Source organism: Limulus polyphemus, unplaced genomic scaffold (assembly GCF_000517525.1).
Source record: "Limulus polyphemus unplaced genomic scaffold, Limulus_polyphemus-2.1.2 Scaffold729, whole genome shotgun sequence".
Lineage (NCBI taxonomy): Eukaryota > Metazoa > Arthropoda > Merostomata > Xiphosura > Limulidae > Limulus > Limulus polyphemus.
The window spans coordinates 234,538-257,195 of NW_013666339.1; the positions used below are offsets into that span (position 1 = coordinate 234,538).

Genomic DNA, 22,658 nt, shown 5'->3' on the forward strand with positions numbered 1-22,658 from the left:
TTGATTGTCGAGTAGAGTTAAGCCTGATTTTTTTAGCAATTATAGTAAAGCACTTAATTTTTATTTACTTAAATAATACACCAAAGAATATAGTCTAATAACATGCAAAAAGTAGACAAATTTACTTATTTCTAAAAATTTTCCCAGCTTTCTAACTGTGAGACAAGAGCCGTTAGAAATTCATCCAAGCTAGTTGTTAACTTTCCACGGGAATGATGTTGCTACTGAGAGTGACATTGACAATTATCTGTTCAAAACACAATGTTATACAATACGCCATTTGATAAATGAAAACCTTGACTCTCTATTGGTTATAAATAATATATATAATGAAATGTAAGAAAGAACTATCAACCAATTGTGAAAGAGAGGATGTAACAAGTGGGAGTGGCAGAAGGGGTCTGATTTTCTCTTTGATAGCTCTCTAACAAAACAAAATGGAAGGCCATAAAAATTATGGTCTGTTTGAGCAATAACGATTTTATAGAGAGCATTTTACGTTTAATTTCATACATTTTTGAGGGGTGATGGATAAAATAGGGATGATGACATGCTAAGAAAATTTATCATGTGTGTTACACTAGTGGAAATTCAGGATTTTTTTATATATTTCCTTTTAGAATTAAGAACTTAAAACTTGTATACTATTAAAATATGGATTATTAGCTAAGATTTTATGCTATTCTAATTGGTATAACATAAAAAGTAGTTTAATAAAATTTTGAATGTAAGACACTAAAACTTTGTGTCATGCGCAGTAAAGGGTACCTGGGCAGATAAGGTTAATTAAATTTCTCCATGGTTCAACCATGACCGTTTATCAATGGAAATGGAATACTTATCGTCAGTTGTGTATTAAATGGAATTTAAACCCTCTTCATCTTAAAGTATCTACCATGTCCCATTTTATGGCTTGTGTATTTGAGAGGGGTCTTGCTTCATCCACGATGGCCTTATATAAGGCATCCTTATACATTATTTTTAAGTATTCCAAATATTGGAAGGTTTTGAATCCTGAGTACTGTGAGGTCTACTCAAATCCATATGTATTTTTCAACCCAAATGACCTTTTCAATTACTGAATTGGAATTTTACAGTTGTTTTACCTGCATTATCTCATTCTCCCTTTGAGCCCTTAGCTTCATGTTCTTTGTTTCACCTTTCTCTTAAATTGTATTTTTTGTTGTTGTTGGCTTGTGGACATTGTCAGTCAGAGTTATTTGCAATCCCTGTGCATCAGGCAGTTTACCATTCCACATTTGTCCTGCTTTACCCCGATAGTTCTTTTCTTTCCAAGATTCTGACAACTAGGAAAGGAGAAAGATCCTTCTCACCAATCCATTTCCGGCCATTTCTCACTTTTGACTGCTCCGATCTTGATCATGTGTTTTGTTCTGTTAGGGCCCTCAAGTGTTGTAGCTCGCACAAACTGATTTCAAGATAGTAAATGTCAATTGCTCATTCATTGGAATTCTTTCATTTCCCGTGATTTATCTCCCATTACTCTAATGAGATGGCTTCATAAATTGATTGACATGACCTATAATGGATTATTGTTACAGAGAGGAATCTTTTGGGTGTTACATTTCACCAGATTTGTTATATCTCTATGTCATTAGCTGCCCTGTTGAACTGCCCTCTGGAAGACATTATGCGGGCTGGTATATTCTATTCCACCTTTGATATAGGAACTGAGTTCCAGGTGAAGCGCATACCTGTTCTGGATTTAGTATGGTTCCCCCACTCTTATATCATCTTTATCTTGGTGCACTCCTTTTCTATACAGATGCTTTCTGTATTGTTCATACCTGCACCAGCCCCTTTACCTTCTTAATGTGTGATTCTAGCTATAGTTTCAGTGGAAGTAAGTATGTTTTGGAAGTTAACATTTTCCTAAACTGAAAATGTATTTCCAATAATACTTACATCCGTCTGACACTCTCTCACTCTACCTCCCCACTAAAAGCTGGTTTATGTCTCAAAAAGTTATTACATTATCTGAATGAGGTGCTTATATACAGTACCTAGATAGAAGGTGGATTGAAGTTGGTGGATAATTTTACAGATTAGAATTTGCCAAGGGCATTCAAGTTAGGTATAAAAGACTGGAGCAAGTGTTTTAAATGCTTAGATGGGCAAAGAGTGGAAACCCTAGAGATTGAGAAATAGCTAGAGTGTCAGCCTAGGTAAGTATTAGTGGAAATACATTTTCAGTTTAGGAAAATGTTAACTTTAGTGTGAAGATTCTAGAATGATTTGATGCAAGAAGACTATATTTAAATACTAATTTTTTCTAAAGGGTACTTGATTTGCTAATAAAATTTACCATTTGTAATGTTCTTAGAAATATGAATGCTAGAAGAGAAGCTGTCCCAATTCTGAATATTCTTTTTAGGTCTCTGTCTTCCAGTGGTTATCTCATGCTTTAAATTCTATTGTTTGATACCTAACCTATTTCCATCGAGGCCTAACTTTCCAATCAGTTTTTTATGTCTGTAATGTCTGGTGATTTTGCAGAAGTAGAGGTTTTTTTTTACAGAAATAGTTCTGTTTATACTCTTATGTCTTTTTTTCTTTCTATATAACATCTGCTTGGTATTATTTTCAAAATGTAAGATATCTAAAGGATAAAACTTCTGCTCTAGTTATGTATATGAAGGATACATTCCCCCCTGCTTGGTTTTTCTGTTACAAATGTGGTCGTAATATATTTCATCACATTGTTTCAAGACTTAGTTTCACTGATGGTGCTTATCAAGTTCTCTACCTATAAAGATAGATTTTTTGAAATTATTGTCAAGCATATAACCTAATCATGTTATTGTTTTCAGTCAATTACTTTTGTACACATTTAGATTCATTAAATTGCTTTCTTGATCAAGACTGATATATTAATAGTTCAGGCATTTTAGGGCAGTACTGAGAACTGTTATGAAATATTTGAAATAACTTATAACTGTTAATTATAGTACAGTAGGATAGTTTTTATAATAGTTACTATGCTGTTTAATGATAAACCAGCTTTAAAAATCTTAGGATTGGGAATATGACAGGTTTTTGTATTCTCATAGTTGCCTTGCAAACATACAGAGCAGCAGCATAAATTTACAGAAATTTATCTCTGCAATCCACTAAGAACGCAGAGCTTCTCCCATGTCATTGTTTTTCCACGTTAATATTGCAGAGCCAAATTGATGCTTACATTCATTTTGAAATTCTTTAGGATAAAGGGATCTATTAAGCCTTGCTTGTTGCCTGATTATAATGTTAATTTTTGTTTAAAGATTCATAATTGGCTAACATTTGAAGCACTGAGGAATATTGAACTAAAGCCTTGTTAACTTTTCAATTCAGTGTTTTAGTTATGAGTCTTCATTTAAAATTGGAGCATTGTGTTATTATCTTTAAAGATGTTTTATTTTATTTTATTTGGTAAAAAGTATTGGTCTCTGCAATCCACTATTTGATGTAACATGGACTACCAATTTTCACTAGTAGATTTTATTGACATAAAATATGTATGTTAAACTTTTATGTGGTTATTTTATTAAGAAAAGAAATATTATAACTTTATATCAGAATATTACATTCACAGTTATTTACTGTTTTGGTGTGACAAACTTGTAAAAACAAAACTAAATGAATGCTTGTATCATTGTATTACAATTTATTAGCTAAAATATATTAGTTTTGGTTTATCATTTAGTATATTGTTTGCTATTTATATAATGGATTTATTATTTTTCCATTGAATTCTGCTTCTTAGAAAAAATAAAGTTTGTGATATCTTTATATATATATGTATATATTTTACAATACATTACAGAAAAAGCACAAAAGATGTTGTTTTTGTAGTTTCTTGTAAATTTACTATCAGTGAAATACATTTTGTGGAATTTTTTATATACTAGTTAGCTCTTTTACTGCTATGTTTATAGATAATTACCTCTCCCAGTACTTATTTTGCTTATTTGTTGTTGTATCAATGTGGAGTTTTTATAGAGATAATTACATGAAATCTTTCACATATGTTTGACTTCTCAGATGGCAAAAAGTGTTAATTAAAATAATTATTTGTTCATTTCCAAAATTTTTGAATTAAATGCTATGAAACACCAATGACTTTTCAAAATTAATTATAAAACTATTAATTGTATTGTATATCTATTTCTTACATTATTTTCTTAATATCACACACTTCTAGGTTAAGACAAAGGTTGTACAGTGTGTCCCATATATGTACCCATGGCAGTGCTTTAGATGGGGGATATGGACACTGCCCATGGCAGTGAAAGAGTTAAGGAACTTACTGTGAAGCCTTTTTTTTTCTTATCTGATTATTAATAAATGCATGTACTAGCCATTCTAGAAACAATATCAATAAGAATTATCTGCTTTTTCAAGTGATTTTTAACATTTTCAGTAACAGAAGCAGCTCAGAGAAGTGTTATGACACCCAAGGTAAATTTTCCTTTTCTAATGTTTGATTCAAGATTCTGAAGAGAAATGAAAATGGGTTGAGTGTGGTGCAGTGGCAAGCGTGTCAGACCATGCATCTGAGGTTCCATGGTTCACACCTTGTTAACTGCCAAAAAAGAAACACTTCACACTTTAGGACCATAGGTGCATTATAACAGTGAAGGTTAAATCCCACTATTTGATTAGTTAGCCTGTGAGTTTGCAGTTGATGGTGTTGACTGGCTGCATTCCTTCTAGTCTATCACTTCAAAATTATTGACAGCTAATGCAGATAGCCCTTGAGTAGCTTTGCTTGAAATTGAAATTTCACATACAACAGATTGAAATTGTGTTAATTTCTGTATTAGTGTTTATCTGTAAATTTCAAGTAGTAAATGAAAAAATGATTTTAAAATTTTTTATACCTATTTCTATTATGTATTTTATTTTTTCAGCCATGATTAAAAGAATATGAACTGATACCAATGTTAGTGTGTATTTTACTAAAAGGTTGTTTTCTTTTTCTTTTATGAATTAAGGCTTAATTAATTCCTTACTTGAAAATATTTTTTCCACTACTCTTTTTTAGTTATATTTTTTATAAGCTTTGATATTGCCAACACAGCTTGTGGTTAAGTTTCTCAAATTTATATTGCATAACCAAAAGAACCTTTTCCAAATTTATTTTTAGATGTATCATTCGTGCTAATTGTTTTTCTACAATACTAGTGTATTGAAAACTTATCTATAATTCAATGACCTATTTTATTTAAATTGTTCTAGCAAGATGTTGGAAGTGGTCAGTTGGAAAAGCCACCCCAATTACACACAACTCTAATTCAAGGTTCCAGTAAAGCTATTTCTGCTCATTCCTTAATGGACATCAAACCCAGACCTTTAGCCCAAGTTAACCCTTATAAAGTAAAAGAAAGTATTGACAAATTGAGTAAGTATTTGTTGAAAATCAGGTATACATCTTACAAGTTACAGATTAGTGTGTTAAAGATCAGTAGTTTCCTTTTTACCATTTATTTTGAAAAGTTGCCAATAAAGACAGGAATTTTTATGTATATAAAATGATAAATTAGTCATGTTACCTTATCTCCACACACACACACAACATCTATATTCCTTGTGTGTCTACTTAAGAGAATTGCATGCTACTAGACAAGAGATAACTGCCATTTAAATTTGTGTTTAATGCAAACTGTGGTGATGCATGATTATGTCATCATGCGATAATAGCCCTCCACCAATAGGATGGTGATACAATCTCCATGCTCAATAACTCCCCTTAAGCACTTGTGCTTCAGCATTACATAGAACGGACTTGTTAATTTATCTCGTATATGTTCAATTTACTGAGATTTGCAACTGTAATCAAAACTTTAATTTTTATTTTACGTTGACTTTTGTTTCAAAAGCATTGTATTATTTATGAATACTTAAGTGATAGTGACTTTTACTTTGTCCTGTGCAAGTGACATATGTAAAAACACAGGATCTATTTTTACTATGGCTTCTGGAGGCTCATTAACTGTTGAGGACATTACAGCCATTGTACAGCATGTTGTGGGATCCCTCAAGCATGCTTGGCTTCCTTCTTCTATCCTTTCAGCTGATGTTCCTTCCCCTCAGTTTGAGAATGACCAGGATAAAGAAGAATTTAATCAACTGCTCTCTCCACCTGGTTTTGCTTTGGGTACAACTTTACCAGTTAAAAGCAATCTTCAACCTTCTACTCTATTTCAGGGTATGATTTCTCTGGTATGTTCCTTTTTTTCTCTTTTGCCCATGTCTTATGATTTTTCCCATTCTTTGCACCATAAAACTAATATTTGAGATTATTTGGTATTTCCTTCTTTGTCTAATATTAGGGTTTGTGCTGATTCCTTTTTTGAACAACTTCACACCTGTATCCACGTACCTCATCCCCCTTGCCTTCTTAATTCTTTTGTTCTTGCTTACAGCCATTCTTACTTTGCTTTTCTAAATTCCCAGTCTTTGGAATTTCTTTTGCCTGTTTAGGGAGCAGATTTCTTGTCTTCTGCTCTGCTCTCTTGTGCTCAATTTTCATGGCTTTGCTTTTTTTTTTCTCTGCCATCCTATGTTACCTCATCTCCCAATGCCCTTATATCTGAAGAGCTTCATTCTACTCCAGAGTAGGTTTCTGGGAGGTTTGTTCCCTTCTCTTTACCACATTAGCCTGTACCATGTCTTCTGCTCTGTCCGTATTTACTTTGCTTCTCTGATGTGCTTCTTATTAATGTACATCTACATATGTCTTATCTGCATGATCTTTGTTGGGCTCCCTTTCTTTGTCCAGACATCTTTCGTGGTGTTCTTGATTCACTGGAGATGTGGACTTTATCTTCCCTGGTTTACTGTCTTTCCCAATGTTGCCCTTCAACTCTTGTTCTTCTATCGGGTCAGTCTGCCCCTACCATTTCCATTTTGGCTTACAGACCTTCCTCTTTTTCCTGTTCTTTCACTACCTGCTGTCAGGTTCATCAAACATCTCATCAGTGACTTTCCTGTCAGATTAAGCCCAGTTGATGCCCATCTGTCTCACTTTGCCTACCTTTGGTCACACTTTTCTACTGATTAGTTCCTCAAGTTCTCACCCATTGTCTTTCTCTCTCTCTCTCCTCTTCTTTTTTTCATCCTTGTCTCTACTCCGTCCAACCCTGTATATCTTCAGTGTCTTGAGGATGAGGTTTTGGATCTTTTGGCCTAAAATACCATTCAGAGGGTATATGCTCATTCTCTGTGGTTTTACTACCATCTCTTTGTGGTCCCTTAGAATATTGAGGACTGGCATCCAGTAATTTACCTATTATCTCTCAACAGATTAAAGCCCATTCCATGAATCTGGATGGAAAATCTTTGTATTATTGGTAGTCTTTTTCACTTGATCTGTAGATGACTAGATCAATGTGTTGGACACTTTCCAACACATCCCAACTGCCCCATCTCCAAACATTTTCATTGGTATAACATTGGCCTCTTATGTATTCAATTGAATCATGGGGGTTTTCGTATTCCATCTTCATGGTCTATGCTGAAATTCCATTTCTACATTGATTGGCTTTTCTTGGAAGGTATCCTTTTCTTACAGCTCTTTTCTTCTGCAGGAGACTGCTCCATCAGGATGGCTTGTCAAGATCTCCAAGGCCTTTCTTATCCCCACCCAATATTTGGTTCATCTGGGCATTTTCTTCAACTGTTGTCTCAGTTGAATTCAGTCTTCATCTCTTTGCCTGTGGGCTATAGAGTGTCTGGTCACCAATATTTTCATTTCTTGTTTTCATTCTTCATGAGAGTTTTTTCATTTTTAAGGACTTTGGTTTCCCTGGAACCACTCATTCATTTGGGGTGTGCACATATGCCTCCACCAGGGACTTGTAAGACCAATGGAGATTTGCTTGGAGTGCTTTGTTCTCAATTATGAACCTTCCTTCTCCTCTTCTTGAGGACTTGCCATGGTGGCTAACCATTCCAATACCACATCCAGCATTCCTTTACCACTTCTAGACCAAATCCATGTCACTGATGCTTTCTTCTCAAGTTGGGGCACATTTCTGAACAACAACATGACTTCTGGCATTTAGACTGTGGATGAGAGTTCCCTCTGCATCAATGTTCTCGAATTTCTCACTGTTTGATGGGCATATTTCCATTTCCTACCTTTTCTATGATCTACTTCAGTAATTCCATAGTCATTTCTTACATCAATCATAAAGAGGTACTTGTTCAGTTCCAGGATTCTTTACTATTAAGTGTTTGACCTCATCTTCTGAACTTATTCCTAATGGATTAATCTATTGGAACTTTGAACCTTGTGGTGAACTGCCTCTCTTGGCCAGACCATTTAATGGTCTCTCCACCCCTAGATTTTTTGCTGGGTCTGCTCTCAGTTTGGCACATCCCTCATAGATGTCCTTGCCACTCCTCTCAACTCCAAGCTTCCATTCTTCTGGTTCCTCATCCTTCAACTATGGCTGTTGATGTTGTAAGCCAGGATTGGTCTCATCTTTTCTTATATGCCTATCCTCCTATTTGACTCCTTCCTCAGGTCCTCACCCTGATACATGACACTTTTTGTTCTGTCCTATTGGTGGCACCTTTTTGGCCAGCTTAACTTTGGTTTCCTCTGCTTTTTCACTTAACATCCAGACTCATTCTACCCTCAATATGTCCATTTTTTTATTCAAGGATATCATCCCTACATCTAGATGAGTTGGATTTGTCTGTTCTCTCACCCTTTGGGCCAGACTCTGGTCAGGTAGCTTTTTTCTTGTCCCATTACTTTTGACCTTCTACTTTGTCTATCATTGTAAGTGTTGGAATTTTAATCTTTGGTCCATCCACCACTCCTTTCCTCCCAGCTGTCCTACTGTGAGCAATCTCTCTTCTGCCTCAGTTTTACTCTTCTTCTTGGACTGGCTTTCTTTCCTAAGACATTGACCATTTGGGAAGGTGACCCTATGTTTTTTTTCTACCTCTCACCTCTATAATCGTTCAGACCTGGATCAGCTCTTATGTCTAGTTTGGGATGTTTGATGTTGCTTATCATGCACCTTTTCCTTTTGGGGTCCTCACCAACATTTATTTCTACCTTGGGACCCCTCTTCTTTCAAGAACCTCTCTCTTTCTACCCTTACTGGGTGGATCCATCAAATTTCTCCAATTGATATATTCTTCCCTGGATGTTAATGCTCTTCACATCAGCTTCGTCACCTTTTTCACTCTCGCTTTAATTTTCGCTGACCCTTGGATAAGATCCACCAAGGTGGGCATGTGGATGACTTCCCACATGTTCATTGCTCATAGTCTTCATCTAGTTGTTTCATCTCCCCGCAGAATTTAGACTCCCCCTGGTTGCCATTCTAACAGTTGGCCCACTGGGTAAGTATGTTTCTCATTATATTTCTTTCTGTTTAACAGGATTCTATCAGGTGGCTGATGCTGCCTTTCAGTGTATGCTTGCTTACTTCCTAAAATTCACAGCAGGGCAAGGGTAATGAAAAACACTTAAACCATTCACCCTTGCTCTACCATTGCTCCCTTTCAATATGGGGTGTTCTGCGAGACCAATGGAAGTATCCTCATGATAAACAATACAATTACTCACTTGCCCGATTCAGACTGTACCATTCCATGGACTGTCATGGAAAAAGCTTGCACAAGGGAAGTGACTGTTCACTTCTTTGGCTTGTTTTTGCTGGATTTTAAATATAGGGTTTTGCAGTCACCCATTGCACTGTCTTCAATTAAAGACCTTTCCAGCAGGTGGATCAATTGGGATCTGGGCACCTTGGGCCTCCCTAATGCAAATCCGCCCTTCTTCAGATGGAGTATGGGAGACCCTTGCCACTGGGTTGGTGGACCTTGGAGAATTCCTCACTGATTGGGCTTAGCACAGTGCGGTGAGAAGTAAGGTAGTGGTGACACTGTCTGTGTAGTATGGGTCATTCCTCAAACAGTTCATGATTCTTTCTATGGCCAGCATCCACCTGGTAGAGTTGAGGTGAGCACACACTGTGTCAGATTGTATGTATTTATAGGCCAGATTCTTTACAGTAAGTGTCTGTGACTTGTTGGCAATAAATTTCAACAATAAACAGTGCACAGTCCACTTATTTTAAAATAATATATTAAAACAAGTCAAATGTATATACAAATGTTCATTACACTGTTGGCTATCACAGTTGTATACTGAGCTTTTAATAATTGTTTCTTTTTTTGTCAAAGTCCACACAGGCTGGTTTACTTACTTTAGAACACAATTAAAAGGACAAATTATTCTTCTCTACTCTGATATTACAATATAATATGTGATAATTTCAATTTAAAAATTACCACTATATGCTCTTTATGGCTAAACTCACAGTTACACAGTCTAGATCTAACTATCTATTTAACTAACTCAAACTACATTTTGAATGCATATTTATAGGCTGACTGAGGCCTAGAATGTTCCACACACTACAAGATATTATGATGCTTAGAAGGTTCTAGTGACATGATGCAATAATACAACAATTGCCAATTCAGAACAGTTGAACTACACAACATATGATTTGAAAACAGTTACTAAACAAATCTGCAATAAACTATCACTTCTGAAAATAACTAAATTTAACACTTGTAATATATGAACTATCTAAATAATAACACTTGCATTATACTTAATTTGAAACAGTCATGTACACCTAACACAGTGTATGGTCTGATTATATTCCAACCACAGTACATATTTTAACTTGCCAACTGCTTATGTGCAGGTGCTCAGTTGGCCATATTCAAACTCTGCTCATTCCTGTGATACTTGGGATTGTTTTGCCTCTCTCTTTTTACATTCTTGGTGAGAAGTATACCCTGGTCAAGATGAGATACAGTTTCTCATGGGTGGGTTTCTATGGAGCCCCTCTCACCATGGGCTTCATGAGTTTTCTGAAAAGAGCTTGTATAGTTTAAGTTTTGGAGCAGCCTCTTTATCATTTCAGCATGGGATTCTAGCTGTTCTGTGTGTGGATGTGAGGTATTGTCTCAAAAGTTAACGTTTATATAATCTGAAAACATTACCAATAGATATTCACCTCTACATAAATTCCCACCCAACCTCTACTTCTGATGTACTTTTTTTTTCTGCCTCGTGTAACAATGAAGTTTCTCTCGAGTACATATGCTTAGGGGAAGTTACTGTGCATAGAAGTTGTGTTGTCCTATTGGTGGAGAGCTATTGTTGCATGATAATGTCATCATGCACCATCGCAGTTCACATTAAACATGTGAATTTAGGTAGATTGCAAGTATCTTTGGCAGAGGTGTGAGGAATATAACTGTTCTGTGTGTAGAGGTGAGTATCTATTGGAAATATATTTTCAGATTAGGAAAGTGTTAACTTCTAAAGTCTTATGAGTGAAAGCACACAAGAATGTGTTATAATATGTCATACACACTACATTTGCCATCAGCACTGATAACACTTTTTGCCCAATACTAGAGCTCATCAGGCTACTAGGGGTATGACAGACATAGCAGTGGTCTAGGTGCTATATATATATCCTCAATTGTTATGAGCAGTGACTGCTATGATGTGAACCTGATTAAGCAAGTGAACTGCAATTATTTATTTAAGTCATTTACATCAGATGTTTAGGGTAAGAATCAGTAGAAAGATCAAATAGTGCTTTACTTTAAAAAACAACAACATCAAAGTAGTGATTTTTTGTAATGATTCAGCCCTTTCACTATATTCAAAAACATGAAATTCAGAACTTCTGGGACATCAATTTTGGATGTCTCATTCCAATACCTGGAGGTCTCAGAACACTGTACTGTATGCTAAATGTTGTAGCCATGCAGCTTTGTCATATTGCTGCAAATTGCATGTTCCAAACCAGGCCATTTGGACTGGAGATCTGTCTACTGTTTGTTTGTATTATATGTATTTATGCAAAGCTGCTTGGGACATGGCTATGTATTCCAACTATTTTGTGGAGTTATGACAATAGCTGAGTGAACATGTCTTGCTACACATGTGGTAGACATTTACTAGCGATGGTCACAATTTACTCTTTCGATCATTACAAATGAACAACAAGGATTTGAAAAATAAATTAAATTTTTACTTGCATGTTATGGAAAAAATAATCATTTTTTAGGGTCACAGCATTAAAATAGGGCCAGTCAGAAACTGGAAACAAAAACATTTTTTATGGCCTTGGGTGTGATGGGATCAAAGCAAGGAAGTCCCATAGTACTTCCACACATTCAAGTTTTGGCATCCAAAGGAAGATTATGGATGTATTATATGATTGAATGTTTAATAGTGATTAAGTAATTATTTTGTTTTTTGACACATTTGTAAGAAGCTATGTGAAATTTTGGAATAATATTTTTCTGGTAAATTTTTGTTGCGTATTTTGTATCTGTAGTCAATTTTGTTATTTAAAGTTAAAATATGTATATTAAATAGAAGACTATAATTTGTTAAGAAGTTATTCATATTATTTCTTTTAATCTCAAATTTTTATAATTTTATTAAAGTATTTTTAGAGTATTAGGCAAAAGGTTTTTTGACATTTGATAAAACCTTTGTGACTCTGGTCTTAGTTATTTAACCCTTTCCGTACGAATTGTGAAAAGTGCTGTATGTAATGCAAAATGACTTTTATTTACCTACCAATAAAATAATTAATTTTTATATGTTTTATCTTTATAAGCATATTTATAAATATATTAGTAACATAACATGTCCTTTTTAAAAAAAATGTATGAATATATCAATATATAAATTTATTGAAGTAAACTTACATAATTAAAAGAATCCTATTTATTATGCCATATTTTGAAGTGTTCTGTACTGTATAGACCTGATTTTTGTGGGCATCCATTGCCACATTTTCTTGTTTCCTTCCATTTTGGATAACATACTCTGCATCACGTTTTTGGATGCATATTTTAATTACCAGACAAAGGTGGAATAGGTACTAAAAGCATGGACAGCTTTTTAACTCTTTTTCGCTTGTGACCTGCAAGAGGATTGCTGGTAATGAATTTCTCTCGAGCAGCAATTCATTCTGAATTATGCATTTCTACCAGTTGCTGTATGATTTTTATGATATACTGCTTGAAAGTAAATTTTTCATTTACGGTATGTTTGTAAACAAGAAAATTATTTAGCAGCATACGCATCAGCAAGTGTAGGCCTAGCTTTTTGAACCATGCATGGGATTTATGACTTGGGTCAAAAGGCTCCAGCAACTGATCTGCTTTATCAACTCCTCCCATGTATTCATTATACTTTTCTATGTGGTATGGTTTTTCTGGTCCCATTTCACTATCAGACCATTCTTTTGGGACTCTCCTATTTGTTCAAATTGTTGCCATCATCATTATATTTTGAGTCTTCAAAAGTATACCAATCGAATACTTGCATACCACTTGTCCACGATCACATGATGCCCCTGTCCAAGAACAGATTCTAATAAATGGGGAACTATTTTTTCACTAGATGCAAATTCATTTACTCCTTCTACATCAGGCAAAAAATATTGGTTGTTGGGGTCTTTCCCATAGTACACCCTAAAATTATAGTTGTATCCACATCAATTCTTTTCACTGTTGCACATGACAAGTATTTTGATGCCAAATCTTGTGTGTTTAGTTTTTATGAATTGGTGAAAGCCTAGCTGTCCTTTCCATAAAACTAATGCCTCATCAATTGAAATATGTTCTCCTGCATCCACAAGTTTCATCAAAATTTATCTCAAAAGCTCACAAAAAGCACCCAAACATGTAGAAAGTATTTTTTTACATCATTTACTTTGGTAAAGCATAAACATTTCATAATTGATATGTACTTGTCTCTACTCATTGAATGCCTGGTTCATATGGCATTGTTGCCCAATACTGGTTCATATAGCTATATTTACATATTCCAGTGTAAAAATAAAGAGTAATAAACATTAATATATCATTTTCAGTCATGTCTTTCTACTGAATACTATTTACAGTTCATTACATTACATTAGCTTGTGGAATAGCATTAGGCTCCAGTTGAGGCCTAGCATCATCAAACACATTAGGAACATGTTTCCATCCTTCAGCCATTTAATTCGTCTTGAAAATTGTCACTTTCATCTGGTACATATTCACTACCACTGTCACTCATACCCTCATCACTTAACATTTTTTTGTATTATTTTACTCAAACAGTTCATAAATGTTTGCAAAATGAGATGTATTTATAGCTAGTTACCATTCAATCAACACCCACATGCAAGTGACACCACCCCATTATTACTTCAATCAATTACACAGCACTTATTTTGTGAGTGTTTCTGATTGGTCAATAAAAATGACATCATTTAGATTGAAGAGCATTACAAGACATTCAGTAATGCTCTGATAAGCATAACTGAATATTTTCCTTTTTAAACATAAACTTAAGCATAATGACTCCAACAGTGGCATCATCGCATTGATAATCAAGACTTCCCATGATGCCAACACAGGAGTCATCATATGGAAGGGGTTAATGGTGTCAAACCTTTGTTTATAAGGGGAATATATTTTATTAATAATTCTATGTTTGTAGCTCAAGACAATAACTGTTATTTGAAATATAAAGAAATTTGACATATTTTTTAGTCTTAATTGAAATACATCTTGTTTGTATTTTGTTGCTCATAAACAACATGATGTTCAAATTAATTAGTTTGAAAACAATATATTAAGTTAAAAAATTTTGTTTCTTTTTTCTTTTATAATTAGTACTTAAAAAGATGCACTTTCTTTGTACCTTTTTTTATCTTTCCATAATTTCATTTTCTAGAAAAGAAGCTGGCAGAGGAAGAGTGTTTCCAAGAGCCAGTGTTTTGGTTGGTTAGTCTGAAAATGCTACCTGATAATCCTTTATGTTTGGCTTGTACAAAAAGCTCTTTAGACCTTGTTCCTGATTCAGAAAGTATAGATGGATATATCTGGAAATGTGGCAATCAGAGGTGATAACAGTATGATAAGACTGATTGATTAATGTCAAAAAATAAACTAATTGAAATTTGTGTTACTCATTACTATTGTTTTTGACTATTCCAACAATCAATTAATTGAAATTATGATTAAAAATGACAGTCACGAAAATAATCAAGTTATTCAAATTAAGGTTTCCGATTATTTATTATTATTCTAATTATCCGATTAATCAAAATATTTCCATTATGTTTGTTTGTTAAGTGCATAGCTACATTATGGGGGGGGGGGATGCCTTGTTATTTGATGATCCTGGGTTGGATTTCTATTGCTACTAAATTTGCTCACTCTTTCTTTGTTATAGTAAAGCTACTAAGGCTATCTGCTACTAATTTTGAGCTGCTGACTAGAGGGAAAGCAACTGGCTGTCAGTACCCACTGCTAACTTTTTGGCTACTTGAGTGTGAAATAAAGAGTAAATTTACTGTTTTTTTTTGTTTACTTTGTGTTATGTATCTAATTTATAGTTGCACAACTGCATTATTCAACCCTCTTGCTACAGACAGGTCGACAGGCAAGAACACAAGTCATGAAGTTTTAGACAGTTATTTTCAAAATTTAATCAAACAACTTTATTATGAATGTATGTCAATAAATTTGGCATTATAATTTAAATTTTAGTATTATATATGTTTTAATTTCTTAATTCAAAAAAAATAAAAGAAAAAGCTAAATTTCTTTTTTGTGTGTCACATAGCATGTTCTCTTGTCATTTTTGCCTACCATACATTGTTCATAGTGATTAATGAATTAGAAATTCAAATTTCAGACACTGACAAGCTGGAATATAAAATAAGAAAATCCCACCATTTTGATTTGCTGAGATATCAATATATTTAACAAATTTACCAGAATAGCCCGTCACACTACTCCATTCTTTTGAAACATCTTGTTTACTCATGCTTCATTCTCTTAAGTACATGATCATAACTAATAGAAAGAGCATATTCCAAGCTATGTAGATCTGATAGTAATTTGTAATTGGTTTGAAGGGAAAGTTGTAGTTTTACTGGAAATGTTGAAGTCTGTTGACTGAGTCATTGCTGTGAACAGAAATGAAGTTTTTTTAACCAACATATAGCTTAATTAGAAAGCCAGATAAATTACAGGGATTTTTAGTGTACTAGTATAGTAATTTGATATTGTTTTAGTTTTCTAAAGTCTACAAAAATTAATTTGTTTTCCCCCTTAAATGAAGCTTATGGTAAAGCTTAGCAAGTATGACGTGCAGGTACAAATCAATTTAGTATCATTGCTAGGGCTAGAAACCATTGTTTTTCTATGTATTTTTTTATTTATTGTTCTTATTTTTAAGAATAATAACTAAAAGTTAAGGATTTATGACTAAATTGTAATAATATATATATATGTTCATAAGCACTTACATACTTTGTTCATCTGATCTGCTAAATTCCAGTCACCCCAAAAGGATAACTGACATCCAAATAAGTACTAAGCTTATTGGATTGGCCTCTATTTTATACAGAGTCATATTATAAACATATTCTCACACTATTATTACCTTAGCCAATTTTCATTGCAACCTCTATAAATAAGCTGGTAAATCCTCTCCCACTGTGTTCTCAGAGCTGAGATTACAATAAACTCTTAGAGAACTTCTGGTGATTGTGCTACACGTGGTTATTTGCTGTCAATTGTGTTGTATTGCAGTGTCATGTAAACAGTCTAATAGCAGGAGTGATGATTCATTTCTTTATGTTCGGCTGATTTCTTCTTCAACCACTAAGAGCAAAATAAACATAGGAAATAGATGTAGAAAGGTCAGAAGTAGAAACTCTTAGAAGTATTTTGGAACTTTGTGGTCAATACTAAAATGGGTAGAACAGTAATACTCATATTATTTTGCATTTTTCAACCTTTTGTCTTCATTTTATGTTTTTGAGCCAATAGCGAGAGAGAGTTAATGTTGCATAAGCAGGTGCAGACTTAGGGGAAGAGTCCAGATTCTTCCTCAATTTTATTTCTAGAAATTAATAACTGTATTCATTAGTGTTATACAAGTAGGTGTGGATGGAGGGGGTTTGGACCATTCTTTATTTTTTCTGGAATAAATAACTATTCATTAATGTAAAAGCATGTGTGAATCTATGGAAGTGGTCCAAGGGGTAACACCCCTCTCCACCCATTTTTTTTTCAAAAATTAATACCTATTATTTAATCTTATAAAGACAGGCATCTAGGGGGTCTGAACCCCTCATATGTTTTATTATTTTTGGAAAGTAATATTTTTATTCTTTAGATGTTGCATAAGCAGGTGTGGATCTAGGGGCATCTGAACCCCTTCTGCTCTTTTCAGATTTTTTACACTACCCTATAGAATAAAAAAATATATTAGATGTCAATGTTTTTATTTCATTGGGCTAATAATTACCATAAAAGCTTTTTTTGAGTTTTTCTAAATCAACACAACTGAAGTTTACAACAATCCAGTAAAAGTCTCGGTCAATAACTAATTATTTTTAAGCTAATACGACAGTATGAACTTCAATTAGATGTTGCCATGGTAAATTTCCCTACCTTGAATTTTCCAGAAACTAATGTGTCTAGACTTTAGAGATTTGTTTTTATCAAAGTCAGTATTGTTTAGGGCATCTGTAGCTCTTATAATACAGACTTATTAAAAATAATCAGTTTTTATCATTTAGAAGCTAGAATACTTGTGAGAAAGATGTTTTTCTTACTGTTGATGTCTAAAATAAATGAAAATGCAATTTATATGACTGTATGAGTAAAACATATTCAAATAACATGAACCCTCAGGGATTTCTCTGGAATGTTTTTTTATGTACCCAAGTGAGTAAATCTGTAGCTAAACTTCAAATTTTATGTCTCTAAATTAACAATTATTTATAAGAACAAATGCTTACAATGTTGAATAAATCACTTACAGCCATAAAAAACAGAACAAAGTAAATAAAGTCTGTCAACAGTATTTGTTGAAAATGGAGAAATATTTGGAAGGTAATATGCACATCTGATATTCCTTTTTTTCGATAATTTAACACAGCTATACAACCTAACGTTTTTGCAGAACCTAATACACTGTCAGATAGTTGTTTAGCTGTAATTTATTATACACTTTAACATTTAACAGTATTCAAATTTTAAATTTGTAACACTTTATGCAGTAAAATAAAAAGGCTTATTAGAAATTAAAACAAATATTGCAGAAGTGTTACAAAGGCAACCTTCTCGGTATTATGTATTCATAATTACAAAACAGTAGTTTGATAACAACCTTCTCTTAATTCAGTTTGTCCACTTTTACAGGTTATTTTTTAAACTTGGTGTTTCTTGATCTTCCACAAAAAAAAAAAAGAAGTTAAATTATCCAGCCACTGTCAACTGTATTTCCATCTATTTCTTCTGTTTTATTTGGCTACCCCATTTCAAATATAGATAATACTAGTAGCTGACCAAAGAACACTGACATTGATTAAACCCTGAGGGGAGGTAACTGGCAGAATAATGTTTTAACAGCCTGTGATTTTGGGCAAATCATCACCTAAACTGTTTGTGATGTATGCATTAATGAAAAATATTGTATACTGATTACTAACATTAAGAGTGAGTAATAGAAAGATGTCCTTGTGCTGCAAAGTGGATTTTCAGTTGCTGTCATCCAGTTTTCCCAAGGTGCACACTGATGTCTCTTGCCACGTGCATGGTGTTATAGTTAGCATTAAGTAGTAAGGGTGTGTTTATCAAATCTTTGTGGATTTTTAACATTCAAAGTCAGATGAAATATTATAAAACATTTATGAGCAACCGTGGAAGCCCTAGACCTTCAGACTACAATGATATCAGTTTGTAAAAAATAAAACTAGACTTGCCAGTTCGATGAGTTTTAATTTTCCAGAATGAGGGGCTGGTTGAAGAATATCTATTCTATGTAAAGTTAGAGTAAATCTACTTATTTGCTACAAGTTTATAAAATTTTAGAAGTGCATTATTTTCTGTAATTTTAGTACAGAACATTAACATTCTCAAAAGTATGTAGTTTTCATTGAAGTTGTGATTGCATTTATAGTGCTTAGCCTTATATGATGCTTCTGGTACTAGATTGTACTAAAATGTTTAACTTGCATAAACTGTTTAAGATTAAGTACTCATCTTTCATGTTCAGTTAAGCCAACTTGTAAAAGCTAGCTATGTGGTTTTAAGTTTAAAATTTATGTAAGGGTAAAAAAGTATCCTCATAACTCTCATTATGTGTTCCAATTAAAATTATTATATAAAAAACTCTCTGAATTGACTTTTTGGTGAGATTAGTAGCCTAGTTAGCCTCATGCTTCCCTGCATCTCTCTACTATGTGTTGATTATTTTACAAGTACCATAAAGTGGACTTCCAAATGACTTTCAGTTCATGCATATGCAACAAAAGTCTAGGCCCTTACTAGTACTTAATATTTATGTTAATGCAAGATGTTGCTACAAATAAATATATGCTGTGATTTGATTAGTTTTTACTTTATACTGCTCCATTTTCTATTACACTTCGAGACTTGTAACAATAAAAATTGGGGTTTGATATGCATTGTGGCTGGTGGGCACAGTGTAGTTAAGTTATTGTGTAGCTTTGTGGTTAAATACAAATATTTAATGTTTTTTGTTACCTTTTTTTTTTTTAGGAATAACCTAACCTGAATAGGAAAAACATATAGAATCATAGTAAATAACTTTATGGCAATTTTTAAAAAATCAAAATACATTCTGTGTAGATTGTTTTGTACATTTATATTGTTGAACTCAGTAATATGATGCTGAACTTTATCAACTATGAGATCTTAGAATGTACTTATAGAAGTTAATCTTTTTTTTTTCCAATAATATATTTTAGATGTTGCAAAAAATCCCAAATAGTTCGACCAAATTTTTTTGGGAGGTTTGGAATACCCTTGGCTAAGCTTTTGCAGTTGACCTATCACTGGGCTGTTCAGTCAGATCTCCAAAATATCTTGGATGAAGTAAATGTAGATGTGTATATGGCAAGGTCAGTGTGGAGAGCTCTACAAGAGGTATGTGCTAGGGCACTTGTACTTAAGTCAAAAAAACTAGGAGGCCCTGGTACCACAGTTGAAATTTCTTTTGCATATATGGGAAGATTTAGCATACTTGGAGCATATGATCGAGAAAGTGGAAAAGTTCGTATGAAAGCCATTTCATCAGCAATGGGCTGGTCTGCATCTGTTTACATAAGAAGTTTGGAACCATGGTTGTTACCCAGTTCTGTAATAGTGTCCTCAGAGGAGAGATTGAAAGATATTTCTAAAGCTGGTCATACATTCCTCGTAGCTACTGGAGCTTCTTCTACACAAGAAGGAGAACGTAGTGTTTGGAACATTAAGAACTATCTCCATGTTCAGCTTAATGCAATGTTTGGATCATTCATTGTAGCCCATCTAAAACTCGAGACTGTACAAGGCTATCTTGATGAAATTCAGTGGAGAGAGAGGTTTGGTACATGTCCTAATGATGCTTTTTGGAATATTGTTACAGAGATTGGTGAGCAAAATGGAAATAAAAGTGAGTTTTTTATAATTTTATAGCATGAAAAACTTTTTGTTGTTTTAGATTGTAGCTCACAGAAGTAGAATGATTAAAATAGACGAAGTAACATTGTGTTAGTTGTAAGAAAAGAATCAACATATTTGTACAAATAGTTGGCACTTATAACTCCAGAATATTTATTTTTTCAATACAAATAAAATAAACACAAGCTGGCCGAAAGTAATTTTTGGTTTTTCAAAATTAATGAAACATTAACAGTTCAGAAAAAGAAAGAGAAAACTTAGAATAAGAAAAAAACAGCAAGGTTTTAGGAAAGATTGATCTCCTTCTTGAACATGTGATACCTAGAAGATAAAATACTATACCAACCATACCATACATTATTGTAGATTCCTAGTTTGAACTAAGATGAAGGGGAGACTAACTATAAACCTTTATATGCTGTTTTTTAAAGCCTTAGAATTATAATGCTTGTCATTTATCTTCAAGTATGAGATTTAAATGTATCAAAAAATTGGTTTATAGAGAGTACTGAAGTTCTAATTTCTTTTGGCTAAAACTGCATGTATAAGTACTTTTTAACATTCTTTTCATATTTACCTTACATATGTCAGAATATGGTTTATATGGGTTTAAATAAGTGTAACACACAATGAATAATATGGTTTGAGCCATTGTAATTGAAATTTTCTTATGTTGGTTGACAACATTTTAACTGTATAAACTTCCTTTCATATTATATATAATTTAGAAAGATTGGATTTGTGAACAATATGTAGAAGTAATAGTGAAAATTTTAAAAACTTATGAGAGAAAGCAAAGAAGAATTGGTAATATGCTAGCCATACTGTATCTACCATCTCCAGTGCATTTTGCCCAATACCAGGGCTCATCAGGCTAGATAGGATATGACAGATATAGTAGCAGTTGAAGTGCTGTTTATTGAAAGAACAACAATTGTTATGGTGTGAACTTGAATGAATTCATTTTGCATCTTTTTTTTTGTATTAAGACAATTTTTTCAATTAGAGTGTGATATTTTCATATTATTATTGGTCATTTCATTGTTTCATAATGTGCAAAATTCTCAAACTGCCAGCCTCATGTATAGATGTAGCAAGCTATAGATTATTTTATTAAGATATCAAACAGAGCTTCCAAAAGTCACCCATGCTTACTTGGCTTTAGCTAATTAATGTGTGTTATGAGCAAAATTAGATACTATTCACGAAACTTGAGTAGCCAAATGTAAAAGAAAATGCCAGCATTGGCATCTTTTCTTGCAGTAAAAACATTCTTGTTTTTAAGTTTCATGCAGGCCTTGCATAAAATACACTTTTCTCTTTTATATTCAAACCATGGACATAATTTGAACCAACCACCTTTAGTATGACAATTGTTTATCTTTATGGGACCTCTTGACAACAGTTGATGTATATATAGATCCAAAATTTGAAGATTTTTGCTCTAAGTTAATTTTGTCAGAAATACTTTGTTGCAATGAAATGCGATTAACCCTTTCCACACTGGTCAAAGGCCATATCATCGTGTTTGTTGACTCGCATTCAAAATTTTACTGAACTACTATTTTATGAATTTGTTTCAATAAGTTTGGTATTAAACTGTAGATTATGATTCAAATTTTAGTATTATACATTATTTAATTTCTTAATTTAAAAGTAAATATTAAAAAACACAGATAAACATCAATTTTTGCAAATCACATGGTATGTTAAATGCAGCACTGGTGATGTCAAAATACCAAGTCTATAGTTTTGTACAAATTAGGAACTCAAATTACTGATATTGACAAGCTAGAATATAAAATATGAACCCCTTTTCTATTTGCTGAGATATCGCTCATGTACTGAATCAAACACAGTGGACTCTCGCTCACCTCTTTCCATTTTTGGAAATGCTCCCATATATACACTTACTTCTATATATGACATGAATAACCAATTGAAAGCTCAGAATGTCCCATTAGTGGCTTTATCAGCCACTTTAAATTGTTAGGATGCACTCTCATTCTTTCAAACCAAGATTTAAGGAGGTAGGTTGTGTCTGCTCAAAATTTCATATTTTTTCAGACCAAAATACAGCTTAGTTACTAAGCTTGATAAAT

General features: G+C 33.3%; 1 protein-coding gene across 2 annotated transcripts in view; it reads left to right on the forward strand.

Moving 5' to 3' along the window:
- Positions 1 to 22,658, forward strand: part of LOC106460211 — a 93,181-nt gene that overhangs the window by 42,129 nt on the left and 28,394 nt on the right. For both annotated transcript variants that reach the window (XM_022386876.1, XM_022386877.1), the window contains 4 exons: positions 4,424 to 4,461; positions 5,242 to 5,404; positions 14,804 to 14,972; positions 19,863 to 20,548. In XM_022386876.1, the coding sequence (XP_022242584.1) occupies positions 4,424 to 4,461; positions 5,242 to 5,404; positions 14,804 to 14,972; positions 19,863 to 20,548 (1,056 nt within the window). The remainder of the gene's footprint in view (positions 1 to 4,423; positions 4,462 to 5,241; positions 5,405 to 14,803; positions 14,973 to 19,862; positions 20,549 to 22,658) is intronic.